The sequence below is a fragment of the Rattus norvegicus genome, chromosome 18 (assembly GCF_021556685.1).
Source record: "Rattus norvegicus strain SHRSP/BbbUtx chromosome 18, alternate assembly SHRSP_T2T, whole genome shotgun sequence".
Lineage (NCBI taxonomy): Eukaryota > Metazoa > Chordata > Mammalia > Rodentia > Muridae > Rattus > Rattus norvegicus.
The window spans coordinates 3490867-3510000 of record NC_141551.1 but is presented as its reverse complement, the minus strand read 5'-3'; the positions used below and the strand labels follow the sequence as shown (position 1 = coordinate 3510000).

The 19134-nt window shown below is 45.9% G+C and overlaps 1 protein-coding gene across 7 annotated transcripts in view; it reads left to right on the top strand.

Annotated features, from left to right (window-relative positions):
* Slc35d4 (solute carrier family 35 member D4) overlaps positions 1–19134 on the top strand; it is a 144082-nt gene that overhangs the window by 41040 nt on the left and 83908 nt on the right. For all 7 annotated transcript variants that reach the window (XR_015642457.1, NM_001432538.1, XM_087593497.1 and 4 more), the window contains 4 exon segments: positions 1596–1644; positions 2731–2776; positions 5882–5917; positions 11290–11324. Coding sequence is in view for 6 of the 7 variants with exons in the window: in NM_001432538.1 (NP_001419467.1) it covers positions 1596–1644; positions 2731–2776; positions 5882–5917; positions 11290–11324 (166 nt within the window). In the remaining variant the exon portion in view is untranslated.

The following is a 19134-nucleotide window of genomic DNA, read 5'->3' as shown; positions in this document are numbered from 1 at the left end:
GGTGAACTTGGTATTTTCACAGACCCCCTTGCTCTCTGAAGCACACACAGATGTACGGTGCTTCGACTTCTCTTTCTTTTAGAACCAGAATGGCATGGCCAACCAAAGACGTGCAAAAGCTATCAGGACGGCTGCCTAGTGTCTCCGCCTGCTATTTCTCCAGGCCTTGGAGCAATGGCTCCTGGAGGAGTGCAGGGGTGTAAGTGCCTCAGGAACATTTGATCCCACACCTGTGCTGTGCCGGATGTAGTTTACCCTCTGAGTCACTCAGAGACCCCTTTCAGCCCTAGTAATCACCTCATCATTGTGGTGAATATCAACTGAGGGTTTCTATCTGAAAGACACAAAACCTTTATATTTATAATAAGCCTTAAATGCATTAGAGCTGGGCAGGTATCAACCCTCTGTGCTATTTCGTATACTTTCCTAGCAATAACCTGATACATAACTTGCCACACTCTGCCTGGGCTGCTCCAACCCTAACTGGTCAACCCTCATGGCCCGGTTCTCACAATCTACCTACCCCATGGCTTCTCCTCTCTTCTTGTGGTCTCTCCTTCAGACTCCAAGCTTAGGAACTGAAGCCCTGCCTACCTGTCTTAGCCAGCTATAGGCTGTGGGCATTTAACCAGTAGTTTTAAATTAAGGAGCAAAGTTATATAGTATCACTTGGTGTATGTGAGTATCTCCTTGTCCCTGAGGATCTCCGCGTGTGTGTGTGTGTGTGTGTGTGTGTGTGTGTGTGTGTGTGTGTGCGTGTGTGCGTGTGTGTGTGTGTGCGTGTGTGCGTGTGTGTGTGTGTGTGTGTGTGTGTGCATGTTGGGGGTGGGGTCGGTGGGTATCCAGATCTTGGGGGCCAGTATTTAACATGCAATATATAACGAGACTAAACCTCAACAATTACCCTTTTTTGGGTAAATCATTTTTCTTTCTTACCTTTCCTCCTTACTCCCCTAGTAGTAAGACTCTATTGAGTGTTAGGCACGGAGGCTCCAAGGATACAGACACCAGTCCGTTCCAGCAGAATTTGGAGACATTTAACGCAAAGGGGAGGGAAACAGACTAAGACAACAGGTCACTGTAGCACAGAGAGGTCAGGGTTCAGCCGGGGAACACTGAGGCTAGGGAGTCCCTGCAAGCAGGAAGGACTAACACTTACACGACTTGCCTCACAGCAAGCTCCACGCCAGTGCTTTGAGTAGTTTCCCTCCTTTAATGTCTCACAGCACGGGCAAGAGCACTGGCTCGCTGGCTAAGTACTTGAGGACCGAGTCTGGATTTCCAGCGTCCGAGTTAGAAAACACAAGCTGGGTGTGGTAGTGCAGCCCTGGCATCCCAGTGCACACAGCCAGGTCATCTCTTAAGGGAGGAACAGCAGCTGTCTCCATCCAGGCTTAGATCCCACTCTTTACCATGACAGACAGACACATCGGGTGGTGGCGGAGTAGGGTACAGGGCCTCTGGGTGGGAAATGACCTGATTCTAAGCCCCAGGAGCTCTGGAGCCTTCAGCTCTCTTTGCTGTCTGATTCCTGACTGCCGTAAAAATTCCTGCTTGCTGTAGCTTGACCCTGCCTTTTTAATCCTGTCTTACAGTTTGATCCAGATGGATATTTCTGGGCTCTAATCCACTTCTTTTGTGTAGGTAAGTGTTTAAAAGTCTTTTCTTAAACAAGAGAGGAGGTTACTAAGCTCCTACTCTGGAGTCATTTCTAGTGATCCTGGACAACAGGAAAATTAAAATATCTTCATATTTAAAGCAAAATGGACATCTTTCAGATTTTGTTTTTTTCTGCTTTGAACTTTTCCTCAAATATTTCCATTTTACAGCATAATTCTCTTTTGTGCCAAACTCTCCTTGGTTTGGGTTTATCTTTGTTTTTCGAGATTGGTTTCCCTGGCTGTCTTTGTAGACCAGGCTGGCTTTGAACTCACTGAGACCCCCCTGCCTCTGCCTCCCAAGTGCTAGGAAGGAAGGATCGCCAGGCACGCGCCACAATGCCTGCTTGGGTTTTGTCTGGAATGATGGTCGGTCTTTCCTAAAAATAGTGTCTGTGAGGGGACTCAGTAGAGTGACTGCTGGCATGGCCACTCCAGCAGGAGCAAGGGTTAATTTATTACCGGAGGCATCTGGAAGAGTCCAGAGCAGAGACAAAGGAAGGCAGGTTGGTCATGGCCAGGGCTAGGGAAGTGGGAGGGTGTAGTAGAGGTAGCCAGAGACAGAGCAGAGCAGAGCAAGCGCCAGAGACCGCCAGAGAGGGAGATGTCATAAAGAGGATGAGCAGCTTGGGGGAGGGGCTCCTTTGGGGAAAGAAAAGCTCACTTCACAAGTTCCAGAGGAACGTTTGCTTTTACCTGACCACCAGAAATCCAAGTCCCGCTTGGGCTCATTTCTGCATATATGGGCTTTGAGACCTAACACTCAGAACGGCCTGTATAAAATTACTCCAGTAGCAAACAAAAATCCAAAAAGGTGAAATTAAAAGACAGTTTGATTTTGGTTGCAATTGGGAATCTTGGGCGTTTCTGTTCTCCACATGCATCATGGGAAGAAACTAGACCTGCCTGTAATGAGTACCACTGAGGTCATTTCTGAAAGCGCCCCTGCTGGGCTGAAGTGCATCCCTCATCCCTGCTCTTGACCTCTGCCTATCAGAGTGTGAAACAGGGAGAGGGAGCCTGGAGCCAGCTCCTTACACAGTGTCAGTGACTGGTGTCTCTTCATGTCTAGGTTCTTACAAAATACTTAGGAGGTCCCGGAAGCCTACTGTGCTAAGGTAAGCTCTTAACATTTGGGAGGAGATGAGACCTACACGTGATACAAGTCGTCCCTCTAACTGGAGATGCAGCTAGGAAAGTGATGGCCTCCAAAGCATCCTTCTTGTTGCGGATTGGGACACTTTTAGGCCTGTTACCCCCTACCTTCAGCAATGTGTGCTAGAGGCAAGGAAGTCTCCTATCCTTTAAGCACAGCCATTTGGATGAGCATTTAGTGAAGGATGTGCCATCTGCCCAGCTGTTCAAGGGCCCAGCTGTTCTGGTGCTGCTTGCCAACTGTGAGGGCCCATCATTTGCCAAAGAATGATACCCTGGACATAAATAGTACGCAAATGCAAAGAGTGTTTTGTTCTGCAGAAGTCCAGCATGCTGGGGTCTCCCATTACCAGAATAGAGAGACAGCCAAGTGCGCTTGCAGGCCTGAGTTAAAGCACAGAAGGAGATTGCAGGATAGGTCACCTCTGTGTTAATCTGTTGGGTCCATCTCTATGGACATTCCATTTTCTGAGTGTTGGGTCTGGAACTGTTGCTGGGGGAGGTCTGGAAACTGTTGCTGAGGAAGTAGCTAAGGAAGTCTGGAAACTGCCGTTGACCCATTGTCCTTGCCTCAGGCCAGGTGGCGGGGCAGCTTCTGAGGCCTGGACTTGGCTGGAATTGCCCAGTTTTTGGAAACATATTTAGGCCTAGTCTTCTTAACTGGCATTTTGAAGCCTGTCATGGAGTCAGCCTAGCCTTCTCACTACATCTAACAGAAGGGCAGCTTCTGTGTTCTTGTTTTCACAGTCCCTAAAACCTGACTCAGCTTATATCGGAAAGTCTCTCTAGTTTCCGGTCTGTTGTAAGTAGCCAATGAAAAGCCTTAGTGAATGTAAAGAAAAAAAAGAGAAGGAAAGGAAAGAAAAAAGAATTTTTGCCTCCACACAGTTGGAGCCTGAGACTGGCCAGCTGGCCTCTGGGTGTGGGGGTACCTGGAATTGTCCCTGTGACCCCCATGTGAAGGCCCCATCCCTGTGAACTCCATGAAAAGGTGTAAGACTCGAGAAAAGCCCTCTGAGCCCTATGTCCAGGAGGTCCCACTCACAGAGACACAGAGATGGAGATCGATGCAATAAGCAAGAGGTTTAATGATCCAGTGCACTGGGGTGACCCTGTAATCGGGACAGAGGTGACCCTGAAGAACAAAAGCCACACCCTTTATACTATTTCAGGGTATAGGCTTTAGGTTACAGCATGAGTTGGTTATTTCTCATTGGTGGATGGTGGGGCCTATTACCTTTTGAATTCATTGGTGGCCGCCTATTGTCCTTTGAATTAATTGGAGGCCCTTGGTGGGGAACTATCTTTGGCACGCAGAAGGGGTGGTGAAGGACCCCTGCTAAGGGCGGTTAGCTCATTTCCTGAAACTGGGTGTTATCCTAAATTCCACCTGGCGTTTGCCTAAGGCAGCTGTTGTCCTTAAGTTTGAATCTTACAAAGGCCCCATCCCTGTGACCCCAGGGTAATTTAGTCTCTGTCTGTCCCTGTGACTTTCACTCCTCAGGTTGCCTTTTCTTTGAATGTTTCTGCAGCCAGAGCCAGCAGAGCCAGGTGTGGTTTGGAAGACCATTAATTAATTCCTCTTTGGCTGGAAGATTGAGAGTTCAAGGCTACACTGGGCTCCATAGGAAAACCCATGTCCCAGAAAGAAAGAAAAAAAGCCACACAAAGTGTACGATGCTCACTTCAATTTGAGTCTGAATGAATAACATACATGTGATTCTTAGAGTTTGAGCATCTACCACATGTACACTAAGATAAAAGTCTTTAGCTGAGTTTTGAATTTATTTGAGTATTCTGTATTTTTACAAAGAAATCGTGTGTGTGTGTGTGTGTGTGTGTGTGTGTGTGTGTGTGTGTGTGTGTGTGATGCATATGTGAGATGTACCCGTGCCATGGTTAGTGTGTAGCTCTCTCCTCTTCCATCAGTTCTGTCTCTCTGTCTGTGGAGAGCAGACTGAGGGCCGAGAGAGCTGCACTTTCACCTGAGCCATCTTGCTGGCCCTGGATTCCCATCTGCTAAGAGTGCCAGCCCTGGAAGCCAGTGAGTCCCACGGTCTGAGATAGTGGATAGAATTGATAGCAGTCCCTCCTTTGAGAGTAGCCAATGCATTCACGGGCAGGATGTGTATTTGTACTGAAGTAGCAACTGTCTGCTCAAGACGAGTGGGTCCATCGATGCTTAACCCCAATAAAGGTTTGGAATTTGTGTTTCTGCTTCCTTGACAATCACCTGCATTCCACTGCAGTTCACGACTATAATATATTCACAGAGGACCTAGCGTAGACCACACAGGCCCTGTGCTTGCTGCTTCGGTCTCTGTGAGAGCATCCGCACCTTGCCTAGTTGATTCAGAGCCGTGTTCTCCCTGTTTCTCCTCTGTTCTCTGGCGCTTACAGTCCTTCTGCCTCCTCTGACATGGGACTCTCTCAACTCTGAGGGGAGGAATTTCATGGAAACCCCACATTTAGACTCTCCCTGAGTAGTGTCTGGCAGTAGGTCTCTGCATCTGTTCCCGTGTGCTGCAAAGGGAGCATCTCTGATGATGGCTGTACAGGCCACTGCACTATGAGTGTAGCAGAATGTCATTGGAATCCCTCCATTTTGTTTTGTTGATTTTTACCCTAGGTCTCTGGGTATCTAGTCTCTAGTTCTCTTATTCACACAGTATTGGGAAGGGCTTCTTCTCATGGAGTAAGCCACAATCACATCAGACAGTGCCATCTTTGCGTTAGCAGATCCTGCAGGCAGGACAGATTGTAGGTCAAAGATTTTGTGGCCGGATTGGCGTCCACATTTCGCTTTTGGTAACCTGCAGAATACCTTCCCAAATCAAAGAGACCAGAATGTAGGGGGAAGGCTTCATGTTCAATGAGTTATATGGAATTTAAAATGTTATTTCGGGTCAAATGACAAAAAAATTGATCTAGAATATGAAGTATTCCTTTGATAGTTTATGAAATCAATAACTTAGAGGTAGAATTTATTAGTAGACGATAATGACCATTTATAGACTTAAAAAATTCCTTCCATTATTTCATGAGTTTTTCTCTGTCTCATTTCTCAGTGACATTGACCAGCAGTACTTAAACTACATATTCAGGTAAGACTTTATTTACAGTTTTCAAGGGAAATGTATATCCTGCTAAGCCTGGAGATATGGTTTCGTTTTCCAGCAGTATTTTGACTATAGAGTTTTCCAGCACTATTTTGACTATAGAGTTTTCCAGCACTATTTTGATTATAGAGTTTTAGGCAAACTGACTGCTAGGAGGAGCAGGTTTAAATTTTGTGTGTTGATCATAATCTGAAGAATCTAAATGGTTGGCCTACCCTTAAGCCTTGCAAGGCCTGTTTGGTCTTGAGCTTCAGAGGGTCTGACCCTTCCCCCTGGAGGGTGAGGGATATTTTTCCTAGTGCCCAAACCTTTGCTTCTAGACTGAATCCTGAATCCCTTATTCAAGTGGCCCTGAGTTTGGCTCCTGTGGTTAATGCCTGTCTTATCTGACCATCTCCCTCACCTCCTCCATCTTCACACAACAAACACCCGCACACCACACACCACACACATGCACACACAGAGACACCCCACACACACACACCCCTCAGTTTATAGAGCAGAGAGCCATAGGCCAGATCCCTTTGATAGGAAGCTTCAGACATTCTCAGGACTCTTCATTTTAATCCAGACCTAAGGTGGTTTTCATGGTGTGTTTGTTAAGGTGGGTAGTCATAGCCGAGGATTAATTTATAAATTTTTAAGTATGACACATGGATTCCTGTGTGTGCCTTGCAGAGGGTGGGGCTGTCCTGTTGCACTGTAGTGCCTCAGGGTGTACACTCCAGACTTGACTGGGGATCCAAGTGTGCCTGCACCTACATACAGACGTTCAGTGAGGGCACCAGGTTAGATATGTCCCTTAGCACTTGAGGTGGCAGTTACTTGACGTACAACATTCAGCATTCACTGTGGCTCCGTTTTCAGAGAAAAGCTCCTGTTGGACAGCTCAACCCAGCAGTTATTAATACACCCTGTACTATTTTGATCTTTAATTAGTCGTGTGTGTGTGTGTGTGTGTGTGTGTGTGTGTGTGTGTTCATATGTGCACACACATGAGAACAAGTAGTGGCAGAGGGCAAACGAGTCACATTTTCTGGAGCCAGAGTTTCAGGTATCTGTGCATCCCCTGACATGGGTGCTAGGAACTGAACTCAGATCCTCTGCAAGAACAGTACACACTAACCACTTGAGTCATCTCTCCAGCCCCCCAGACACTGTTGAATGTAAAATTCACCCTGAGCACAGCTGTTTGCTACCTACTGGCTGGTGCTGTGTGTGTGTGTGTGTGTGTGTGTGTGTGTGTGTGTGTGTTTTGCGCGCGCGCGCGCGTGTGTGCATGCATGTGAGTATTCCAGAGGCCAGTGTCTGGAATCTTCCTTTGCTGTCTGCCTCTCTGAACTAGAGCTTGCTGTCTCAGCTAGGCTGCTGGGCAGAGAGCCCCTGGGATCTGCCTATCTCTACCTTTCAGCTACTGGCTGGGATTTAAGATGCTTTTCCCCAAAATGCCAAAGATCTTGGTGTTTAAAAATGTCCCTCAGTGCTACAGTTCAGTGGTAAAGTACCCAGCATGCACTGGGCATTGAACCCAATGCCCAGTTACTTCCCAGATGTTGGGTCATAGTATGCAGTTCTGCACAGAAGACGTGCCATGCAACCAAGGTACAGCAGCGTAGAAAATGAGCCTCTGTGAGACACGGCCATTTATTCTGTCCCCTTCCTCCTTCCCTCCCTCCTTCCCCGCCTTCTTCCTTTCCTCCCTCCCTCCCTCTCTCCCTCCGTCGCTGTTAGATGCCATTGCCTATGACACTGATGTCTGGACTTCTGGCTGAGGTTGAGGCAGACTCAGACTCCCGTGAAGCACCAACTCTGTCCAGACCTTTTTCATGAGTAAAGTGGTGAAGAGCTGAATCAGGACCAGGACCACTTTTCAGCTGGCCACCGCTGATTGGTGCTGGGAAATCCGCATCCAGGACCCTGCACTCTACTCAGATGAATGGGTTGTTCTGTCTGGGCCAGCCTGGAGCACTGCCTGCCAGGGCAGAGATTCATTTGCTCTCTCAGTATTTTAAGAGATGTGCAAGCGGAAGGTTCTCCATCTCTGACAGATAATCTGCTTCACTGACAGTGCATTTGCTCCTGACTCTGACTCTTGGGTCACCACAGATACACCCAGGGGCGATTAACTGCATCAGCACCACTTTGAGCCCCTGTATTGTGCCTTATACCAGTACACTTGGGACCCAGAGATTAATACCATATGGCTCTTCCCTCTGAGAAGGTACAGGGTAGAATAAGGAGAGGGCTAGCGCTGCCCTTGCAGTTCAGACAGATGAATAAGGCTGTGGCCTCATTCAGGGAGCGGTTGGTAGAGGGCTAAAAATAACGGAAACTTCTAAGTATGGGTGTGCCTTCTGTCTGCATTTGGAGAATTTAGGCAGTAAATGAGGGTGTCCTTGTATTCTGAATTCTTCTAATCTGAGTTCCTCCAATGTATAAAATACAGAATTATTACTGTAATGTTGCTAACACATTCTCTACTTCCTTGTTCTCAGGTAAGACTATGCATAAGCCTGTAAATGAGCTTGGTGGGGGTGCAGCATGCAGGCTAGAGTGTGGAGACCACGGCTCCCCTGTATCTTCCCACTTCATTTCCTCAGCTGATGTATGTTTCATTCCGATGCTAGAACACTGTGCTTAATGGCTCAGGCCTATTTTCAGTTACTAAGGAGACTGAGGTAGAGTGAGCCCAAGTTCAAGATTATTTGGTGAGTTCAAGGGTAGCCTGAGCAACTTAGTAAGACTTTATCTCTAAAACTGAAGAATAAAAATAGAGCTGAAGGTATAACTCGGCAGTAGGACACTTGCATGTATATGTTAGGTTCAATCCCCAGTGCCATACACAGAAACACACCACACACACACACCACATACATACACATACACACACACATTACATACCATGCATATACACACACTCACACACACAGAAACATAATATGTATACATATACCATACACATGGACACAGAGACACATATTACACATATACCATACACTACACACACATACATCACACATACACACACATACATATACACATACATATTACATACCACACATATATACACACTCACACACACAGAGACATACATACACACAGACACATATACCATACACAGGGTCACAGAGACACATATCACACATACACCATAGACTACACACACACACACACACACACACACACACACACACACACACACACATATTGGCACTCAGTAAACATTTCATCAAGAAGTAGGTTTTTTTAAAAGGTCTGCCATTCATAATAAATTATTAGCATAATTTTTATATTGTTACATCTTTTTTATACTACATGCAATTTATAATTTTAGGGGTTTCAAGTTATATTTCTCTTCAGACACATTCTTACCACAAATACATTCAGAGGTGATGAGTCTGTTAGAACCCATACTGAGCTTCAGCTGTGTGCCTGACTGCTTGTGACCCCGAGATGAGTGAGACACGGTTCTGGTCCCCAGGATGGCACAGCACAAGTATGGGGTAAGGCTGGCTTTGTGAAATTCCTAGTGAGGATTGAAGAGTCAACTCAATTTTTTTAACCTAATAGAATGATCCTGATAGTATTTAAGGTACCGTGGCAGGGCCTAGAAGACATGTTGGCTTGGAAAAGGGGTTTCCATGTCCTGCCATGGGAGCAATAAGTTTTATGCTCCTAAAGTTAGAAGCAAAAGAGGATTACAAGTTAAAGTAATGAAGGCTGTACACTTAAAGACTGCGGAAGATGTACAAAGCCCATGCGGAAGATGTACAAAGCCCATGCAGAGGACTAAGCCAGTTCTGCAGTGTCATGTAGTTCATGCTTTGTGTGTGTGTGTGTGTGTGTGTGTGTGTGTGTGAACGTGTAAATCCTGTCTTACAAACTTACAGATTCTTGAATAATGGGACATAGGGCTTGAACTCCTCCCCTTTTTCATAAGCCTTTTCTCTTCCTATCTCCATCGTTCTAAGAAATCCCAGTTTTAAAAAAGCAAAAGCACAAGGCAGGGATTAAAATACAGCTCATTAGAACGACTAGCATCATGAAACCCTAGGTTCAACTTGATTTTGGAAAATCAGAAATGCCCAGATGCTATCCTTGGGGATTGTGATGTGAGTCAGGATGCTGGACTGTTCTGTCCTACAGCCTTGTTAGAGCCCGAGCAGGCCTTCCCGTACCTGCAATCCCAACTCCTGAACTTAGCACTATTTATTCCTACCCTGTAATTAGATCCATTGCTGGATGACATGGAGTTCTGCTAGAAGCTGCAGAAGGTGGGAGTTCAGCCCTTTGCAGCTGGGCTCAGGGAGCACTGGGAGTGCAGGGAGATGGAGAGGCTCCAGGGGGAAGGATGTAGTGCCAAGATGGAGTATGGCCACATCAGAGGAACACTCCTTCACATTCCTCACCACTTGGCATCTAGTGAGCATTGGCTCAGGCAGTCTTAGGCTATGTGGTGGGAAGATGGGTAAATTTGTGAGGGAGTCAGTTGGAAATTTAACTACTCTTTACACAGCTCATCTTATGACAAAAATATCCTTAGCTCCCATCCAACCGTTAGCTTTTAGCTTGCAACCTACTTGAACTTTGGAACTTGCATTGTTTAGCTTTCAAATAATAATTATACATTAAATGGACAGTATAATAGGGCCAGCCAGGGCCAAGGAAAGTAATAAATGAAGGAAGGACATGAAACCCTTGTCCCAGGCATGAGCCTCTGCCTTAGTTAGGGTTTTCTTTCTGTGAACCATGCATGTGACACCATGACCAAGGCAACTCTTAGAAAGGCAGGTGTTTAATTGGGGCTGGCTTACAGTTTCAGAAGTTCAGTCTATTATGATCATGGTGGAAAGCACGGCAGCATGCAGGCAGACATGGTGCTAGAGGAAATGAGAGTTCTACATCTGGTCCAAAAGCAGCCAGGAAGACATTGTCTTCTGCGGGCAGCCAGCCAGGAGGAAGCTAGAATACCACATTGGGCAGAGCCTAAGCCTAGGTGACCTCAAAGCCCACCCCACAGTGACACACCCCCTCATACAAGGCCCACCTACTCCAACAAGGCCACATTTCCTAATAGTGTTAGTCCCTGTAGCCAAGCATTTAAACACATGAGTTTATGGATGACAAACCTATTCAAACCAACACAGCCCTCTTGCCAAGTCATAAGCCATTCCCAATCATTCGGGATCTGGGTTTAAGCAGAAAGACCAGCTTGGGTAGTCAGCTTTCTTTCAGGTAACGTTAACTGGTAAAATTGGGTGGAAATGTGTATTTTTAAATGCATTTTTAGGTGTTGGATGTGTGCTGAAGAAAGCTTTCCTAACTGTTCTGCTGTGTTTTGCTTGTTTTGTTTTCAGCATGGTACTCCTGGCGTTTGCGTCTCACCCCACAGGTAAGCCACTCTCGTGCTTATTTCTAATCCTTGTTCAAAACCAGGAGTCTGAACCTCCTTAGAGCTCTGAAGGCGTTCTGTAAGAGACTGGAGGATGTGAATAGTCTACTGATTTGCAACTACATTTCACCCAATTGGTGGGCGGGGAATGTGGCTCAGTGGTAGAACACTTGCCTAGCATGGACAGCCCCTGGGTTGATCCCAGCTCTGTAGAATAGGAAGGCAAAAAAATGCCCCATGTGGATTTATTGCCCGTCAATGTATTCTGTTTTTAACATTTTTATTTATTTATTTAATGTTTGAGTACTCTGTCACATGTTCGTGCCCATGCCAGAAGAGGACATCGGATCCCCCTTTAGATGATCGTGAGCCACCATGTGGGTTCTGGGAATTGAACTCAGGACCTGTGGAAGGTCAGCCAGTGCTCTTAACCACTGAGCCATCTCACCAGCCCCATGAATTTATTCTTATCCCTGTTGTTTTATTATATTTTGAACTTTGAACTTTTTAATTACCCTACAGAATAATAGGCTCTCTAGTGACACTTTCCCACAGCTCTTTACCTCAGTCCTGCCGTCCCTTGTCCTCTCTGTACCGCCCCCTCAGTCTCCTCGTCCCTCTGCCCCCGACAGTCTCCCTCACACTCTCATGTCATGTATGTAACTCTGTATGTTTTGAAGCTGTGGTAGTTTGAATATGCTTGGGCCCTGTTGGAAAAAATGTGGAGTAGTGTTGGAAAAAGTGATGGGAGTAGGTGTCACTGTGGGTGTAGGCTTTAAGACCCTCATCCCAGCTGCCTGGAAGTCAGTCTTCTCCTAGCAGCCTTCAGATGAAGACGCAGAACTCTCAGCTCCTCCTGCACCATGTTTTTCTGGATGCTACCATGCTCCTGCCTTGATGATAATGGACTGAACCTGTAAGCCAGCCCCGGGGAAATGTTGTCCTTATGAGAGTCACCTTGGTCACGGTGTCTGTTAACAACAGTAAAACCCCAAGACAGAAGCCTAGAATCAGCATATGAGAAAAAAAGTGACAATTGTCTTTCTGAGTCTGACTTGTTTTGCTTAATATGAAGATCTCTAATGCTGTTCATTTGACATAATGTTCTCCTTTATGGTTGAATAAAACTGCAGCATGTGGGGTGTGTGTGTGTGTGTGTGTGTGTGTGTGTGTGTGTGTGTGTGTGAGAGAGAGAGACAGAGAGAGAGACAGAGAGAGACAGAGAGAGACAGAGAGAGAGAGACAGAGAGAGACAGAGAGAGAGACAGAGAGAGAGAGAGACAAACAGACAGACAGACAGACATGTGGATGTCAGGGAACAATGTTCAGCAGCAGTTGATTCTGACATAGGTTCTGAGTGTCAGGCGTGGGTAGTCAGACTTGGTTGCAAGTGCTTACCTCAAAGTCATCCTGTTAGCCCTGATGACATCATTTTAACATAATTTCTTTTATATACTACTTAATCTTTTTAGTGCTGGAGTAAAAATCCGTTCTCAAATTCTTTTTACTTTGTTGCTGCCTCAGTTGCTCTAACATTGTCATCCCAATTTAGGAATTTCCCTAACGCTGTGCTCTGTCGTGCAGCTTTGTCTGTTTTTTACTTTGAAAGGTTTGAAGTCCTATTAGTCTGTGTTCTGTTCCTAATAATGCAAAACTGCAGACTGACTGAATTATTTTTTTGAAAAGAGACATTTTATTTCTTAGTTGTGGCCCACGGTTACAGGACCACTTCCAGTGAGACTTTCTTAGTTGGTTACTAGGGTTTTTAGGGTCAGAGCCTGGGTCCTAGCAGCTCACTAAACTAGGCTTTGCCAGCAGTCAGTGGCTTAAGTAAGGAGGTAAGTAACAGTGAAAGGCTGAGAGAGATTTACATGGTGCAGCCATGCTGGCAAGAGGAGCAAATGCAGAAGCTCAGGAAGCAGCCAGTCCTCAAGGTAGAGTCTTGCATTAGGTGTGCATTGTGCTTTATGTTTCTGTACCTATACGCTTCTGTGCGGAGGTGGAAGCCAGGGGACAGACAAGCTTTACCTTGTGTTCTAAGATAGGCACTGTCTGTGGCCCGGGGTTGTCAGTTAGGCCAGGCTGGCTTACCAGAAAGCCCCAAGGATCATCCTGTCTGCCTCTCTAGGTCTGGAATTAGAATTAGACACCATTGTGTCTAGCCTTTTTAGGTGGGTTCTGGGAATCAAGCTTGGGTCCTCATGCTTATGCACCATGCACTGAGATATCCCCCAGGCCTTAAGTATCTATCACATTAAAACTACCTTCATTTCTGACAAGTCGTTGGCACAGGCAGTCTCAAAGGTCAGCCACAGTGGCACATGGGAGAGAAAAGGAGTTTGTGCTTGTGCGCTTCGTCTGGTCTCTATCCTGTGGAATAGAGGATACCAGTGTTGGTGGTACACACATCTTTAATAAATCTACCAGTGTTGGTGGTACACACATCTTTAATTCCCAGCATTCAGGAGGCAAAGGCAGATGGGTCTCTGTGAGTTCGAGGCCAGCCTGATCTACAGAGTGAGTTCTAGGTCAGCCAAGGAAACACAGAGACATCCTGTCTTGGGCAGAGGGGAAGAAAAACCAAGAGAAAGAAAGAAAGAAAATAAATCTACAAGTATTAAATTATGTGTGGGTAATGCACCCCCTTACCTTTTTAAATCCTAATTCATCTCCCAAAGTCCCTGCTTCTCGCCACCTCTTTTCTGTTGTTGTTGTGGTTGGTTGGTTTTATGCCTCCTTTTACATCACAGGGTAGACTAACCTTGAATATGAGTTTTGAGGGACTTGCTTTTGGTCACAGTGTTTTGTCTCAGCAATGGTAACTCTAACTAGGACACTGCTGAATGTCTTTCCCGTTTTCACATATAGAAAGCACAACACACCTACAGAAGTGTCAGCATTAAATGTTTTCTGTTGTCTGTGTTGCCGTCATGACTCTTCACGTGCTTTTGGCCTCACAGATCTTTAATGTGCACCCCTGCCTTTCAAATGGAAACGTCCACTTGCAGGTTCCCCTGTTTTACTTCCTGAGGTAGTCCCAGTGGATTTGTCAGATGGATGGATGGATGGATGGATGGATGGATGGATGGATGGATGGATGGATAGATAGATAGATAGATAGATAGATAGATAGATAGATAGATAGAATGAATATCAATCCAGTGAGCCTGTTTGTCCTGCAGCTAAGGGATTATGATTTTAAATCTGTCACACAGTAATCATAGTTGGAAGGCATCTTAACAGTTATCCCAGGAGCTACCAAAATTTGCAAGGGAGGGAGCTGGAACTCCGAGGGTTAAATCCCATGACCAAGAGGAGGCAGAGCTGGTGTGCAGCAGGAGAACCTAGAGTTGAGGCCATCGACCTGTGCTCAGTTCCCTTTAGTCTCTGCTTTCCTGGGGCCCTGCTCATTGTGGCGTGTCCTGAGCGTTTGAGTGAGTACACGTCTTAGACATTTCTGTGGCTTGCCTTCTGAAGCTGCTTTTGTTTTGGTCTTTTATCCTGCAGCTTTCAAATATAGATATGCTGGTAATGAATAGCTTATCTGTTTTGGCCATTGACCCCCCTCCCTTTTTGACTTGCGTTACTTAAGTTTTCAGGTCCATATGACAGTACCTTGGATGTGTTTCTCCTGTGTGCGTCGGCAGCCTGAGAGTATGGAATGGCTCACACAGAAGAATTCTCTTAAATGAGCATCAGTTTTTTTTTCCTAAGAAATACTGATATTCTACAACTAGACAGCGATGATTATAGCTTTAATTTTTTCAAACCTTATTTTAATGATTTTTTTTAAACACTTTAATCTTCCTTGTAACCCACCAACCACCAGAGATAGTGGAAAAGAAAGGAAATGGGGGACGTGGACCTGTTTAGAAAGATTCTTTGGAGCAACTCTCATCTGTGCTGTCTGGAAATCAGCAGTTCAGTTCACGGGTCAGCAGGCAGTGGCCGTGTGATCTACTCGCAAACACCTCACGGATACACCAGCTGTACAGTTTGGTAGAGTCGGGTTAGCAGTAGGGGTGACAGGACCTAGCAGAGACAGCCAGGCCTCAGTCTTGGCTTCAGTCAGTAGGAGGGACCTGGAGGAACACCAGGAGAAATTCTCGGCTGTTCCTCTGTTAGAGAAGCGAAGATCCGTGAAGACACAAGACACACAAGCATTGCACAGATAGCTGTATGGCAAGCCAAGCCTTCTCTCTGTCACTCTGTGGAGTCCTATTTATGCCCTCCAGACATCACGTGTCCTCCATGTGCCCTGCCTCAGCGTGGCTCTTGCCTCAGCACCTGCGTGCAATCAGCCCGAGTCCTTGGAACAAACTGCAGCACGCCACCAGAAGTTTCTGATGCGTTTCTCTCTATGGCGTCCTGACAAATGCAGCTCAACTATGCAGTGTAAGGTGGACCAGTACATGCATGTCGTTAGCGAAGAATCTTTCATCCTTTCACGTCCTTGATTTAGCAGAACACCCTCTCTCCTGGGTCTGCTTCAGTGAATCGTCCCTTCACATGTTTGCCCCAGCAAAACAACTTTCCAAGGAACTGTTAAGTTTCCACTTGAAATGCTCACACAGCTGTGAGCATCCTGAAACCCAGAAAGTAGACATTTCAAGGCATGAGTGAATTATGGTGTGAATTATATCTCAGTCAGAAAGTGCGTCAGAGACAAAAAAAAAAACTCTGATCTGAGAGCTGATTTGGAGTGTGGTCACCGTGAAAGAGAGTAATTCTTTAAATTATGTTTGTAGGAGCGCGTATGTGTCACTTAGTGGTAGAGACTTAGAGACTTGGGTAGCATGTGTGAGCTCTGGGTTCAGTTCCTAGAACTGATTGTGTGTGTGTGTATGTGTGTGTGTGTGCGCGCTCACACACACATGCGTGTTTGTTCATGTGTTTGTTTGTCCATGTATGTATAAGCATGTGCTGTAAGCTTGTTATACAAGAGGAGTCCTGTGTGTGACTTCACATTAACCAAAGTGATGTCATTTCATTCATGAGAAGGATTTTGGCAGAGCTAATGTTTGGCTGCACCTCTTACATCTACAGCAGGGATAACCTCGACTTCCTTTGCTGTAGACAGCTGAGGCTCCCTAGGAAATAAATGCCTGCAAACTTCAGTGTCCAGAATCCTAGTTGTCTGAGCTCTAAAGCCCTGGCAAGGGTAGGTGTGGAGTGATGAATGGATATGTCCGTTGGCAGCAGTCCAGAAGGAGCTGGATTCTTCTGTGTGTACTAGAAGCAAGTTCATGATCTAATTCCTGAGCAGCGACATTGTAAGCCACACTGCCAGTCTGTGTGTTGTGTAATGTGAAGGTGCCTTCTTTTGTGTGTGTGTGCATGTATGCATACATATTGATGCATGTTAATATGCGTGGGGATGTACACACGTGTGAGTGTGTGAATAAAGGACAGGCAGACCGAGTGTCATTTCTCAGGACATCATCCACACTGCTCTTTTGAGACAGGATCGCTCACTTTTATCTGGATTTGACAGTTCAGCCAGGCCAGCTAGCAGGTAGCAAACCTTAAAGGGTCGCCTGCCTCTGTTCTCCAGTCCTAGGATTACAAACCTGCCATGCTCCTGGGTTTTATGAGAAGGCACGGTGCTTGTGTGGCAGGCCCATTACTGACTGAGCCATCTCCTTAGCTGCAAGCTTTATTTGTTTTATAAAAGTGTTCTGTGTGGTCACAAAGATCTTGTTTCTCACTTTCTTAGAGTTCTTACGAATTGTGTATCAAGATGCCTTAGGAATGTCTGCCTCTCCTGTCTCTGATTTGGGGAATTCCACAGATGTCGAAGCTTAGCAGCGATGAAGTTTTCCATTGAGCTGAGTCTGTATGAGTTGTACACAATCCTCAGAAGTGTGCAGAAACTAACCTATACAACCACGAGTAGCAGCCCATTGCTTCAAAGTCCCTCAGGAATAGTTGAGTGCTTTATGTTTATTTCTTAGAGCAGATCACCAAGACAGTAAGGCCTATGGTATGAACAGTGACAGGAGTTCAGTGTCTTAGTTTCTTTCCTGTTGCTGTGACAAAGCCCAACTCATCTAGATCGCAAGTTCCTTAGGGCTGTATATTTTTCTTTATTTCCCCCCTCTCCCTGTCTGTCCCAGGCCATTCTTCTTGTTCTTTAGACTCCCCAAGCCTGGGCTAGGCTATAAATATTACCCATGTACCCTCGCCAGCTTACCCAGAGGGAACATTTATGGCAAAATGGGTACATCCAGGAGCTCTCAAGGTCCTGGATTTAACTCTTAGCCCTTTCTGCCATTCCTCATTATCTCCCTAACTGCACTGCAGTTCCTCACACACTGGGAGGCAGATTGGGCAGAGGCCAAGAAGCAGCAGCTGCAGAAGAGACAGCACAGATTCTCCATGGCTGAGCAGGGCCTCAGCCTCTCTCGCAGTCCATAGTGCCAGGGTTGTCTTGGTTGTCACTCCTCTTCAGAAAAAGACTGTTCTTTCGGTGTTCTTTTATGTGCCTGGTACATTATTCACTCGATCTGAAACTGGCAGGTAAAGGCAGGCTCCTTTCCTCTGAAACTGTCCTTTGTGTGGATGCTGCCCCCTGAAGGAAGATCTAAGGTGTGGGCTGACCTGGGTGCACATTCTGGTTCCACAGTTAAACAATTAGAAAATTTTAGCCGTGTTTCTTCTCTGGGCTTCAGATGGAGTCAAGGTAATAGAACCTCTCGGAGTTACTACAGAGATAAGTGTAAGAGACAGTCACATTTCACACAAGGCTCTGCACAAAACAGGCTGCTTTATTCTTTATTCTTAGCAGGAGGCAATAGAATATTCTTCAGGATGTGGTAGCTGGAGGGCTGAGACATTCCTAATACAGGTTCTATTGGAAGGTGGAAGACATTCTGTGGAGTGCTGACCCAAAGGCGAGTCCTTGACCTTTGACGGGCTGAGTTAACAACTAAATCCCCTTGCCTAGCATGCGCAAGGCCCTGAGTTCGGTCCCCAGCTCCCGAAAAAGAAAAAGAAAAAAACAAAACAACTAAATCCCTCAGACCTCTTTATTAGACATATATGTGCATAAGTGAAGATCTCTCCACTGTTAAGACATCCAAATGGTCAGAGGTATAGAATTGGAACTAATAGGTAGCTGAACCATTTGAGTTCACATAGGAGGCTTTATATAGAAGTGTAGCAGTCCCCTGAGTCTTGTTCTGAAATGCATGCATGTGTGCCTGTGTGTGTATGTGCATGGCCGCACGCATGTTTCTGCTGATGGAACCCAGATTACTGCGTGTGCCCTCTGAGTGTCTGTGAAATCTTGACTCGGAGCTGTGTGTAGTGAAGGAAATAGCTCTTACAGCAAGCTCTTTAGCGGGGAATAATTAGGAACATCAGCCCAGTCCCCCAGGCTATGCAAAACAGACCCTGACCAGAGCCCAGTCCTCTGGAGAGCCAGGCTCCTGCAGAAACTCCAGATTTGGAAGGATTAAGCTGTCTACTGTTGAAATGCTTAATTCCTTTCCTTGAGTCATTTTTGGAAGGGTTTCTGCTTTTTTAATCTCCTGACTTCTTGTTTGTAACCAAGTTCAAATTCCAGAAACAGCCAATATGTGTGATTATTTCCTCTTGTACTAAAAATGGAACTAAAAGAATGAACTTACTTCACGAGAAACAAATGTACCCTTTGGGCTGTAAACTGAACCGAGTGGTCACGATTGCCCTGGGCCCTGTGCTGTTTGTGCAGTAATTAAACAAAAGGAGGAAAAGCATCTTTAGAGGGACCTTTCCTCTGACACTGTCCCTGTGTGACTGCTGGCCACTAAAGGGAAGATCTAGGGTC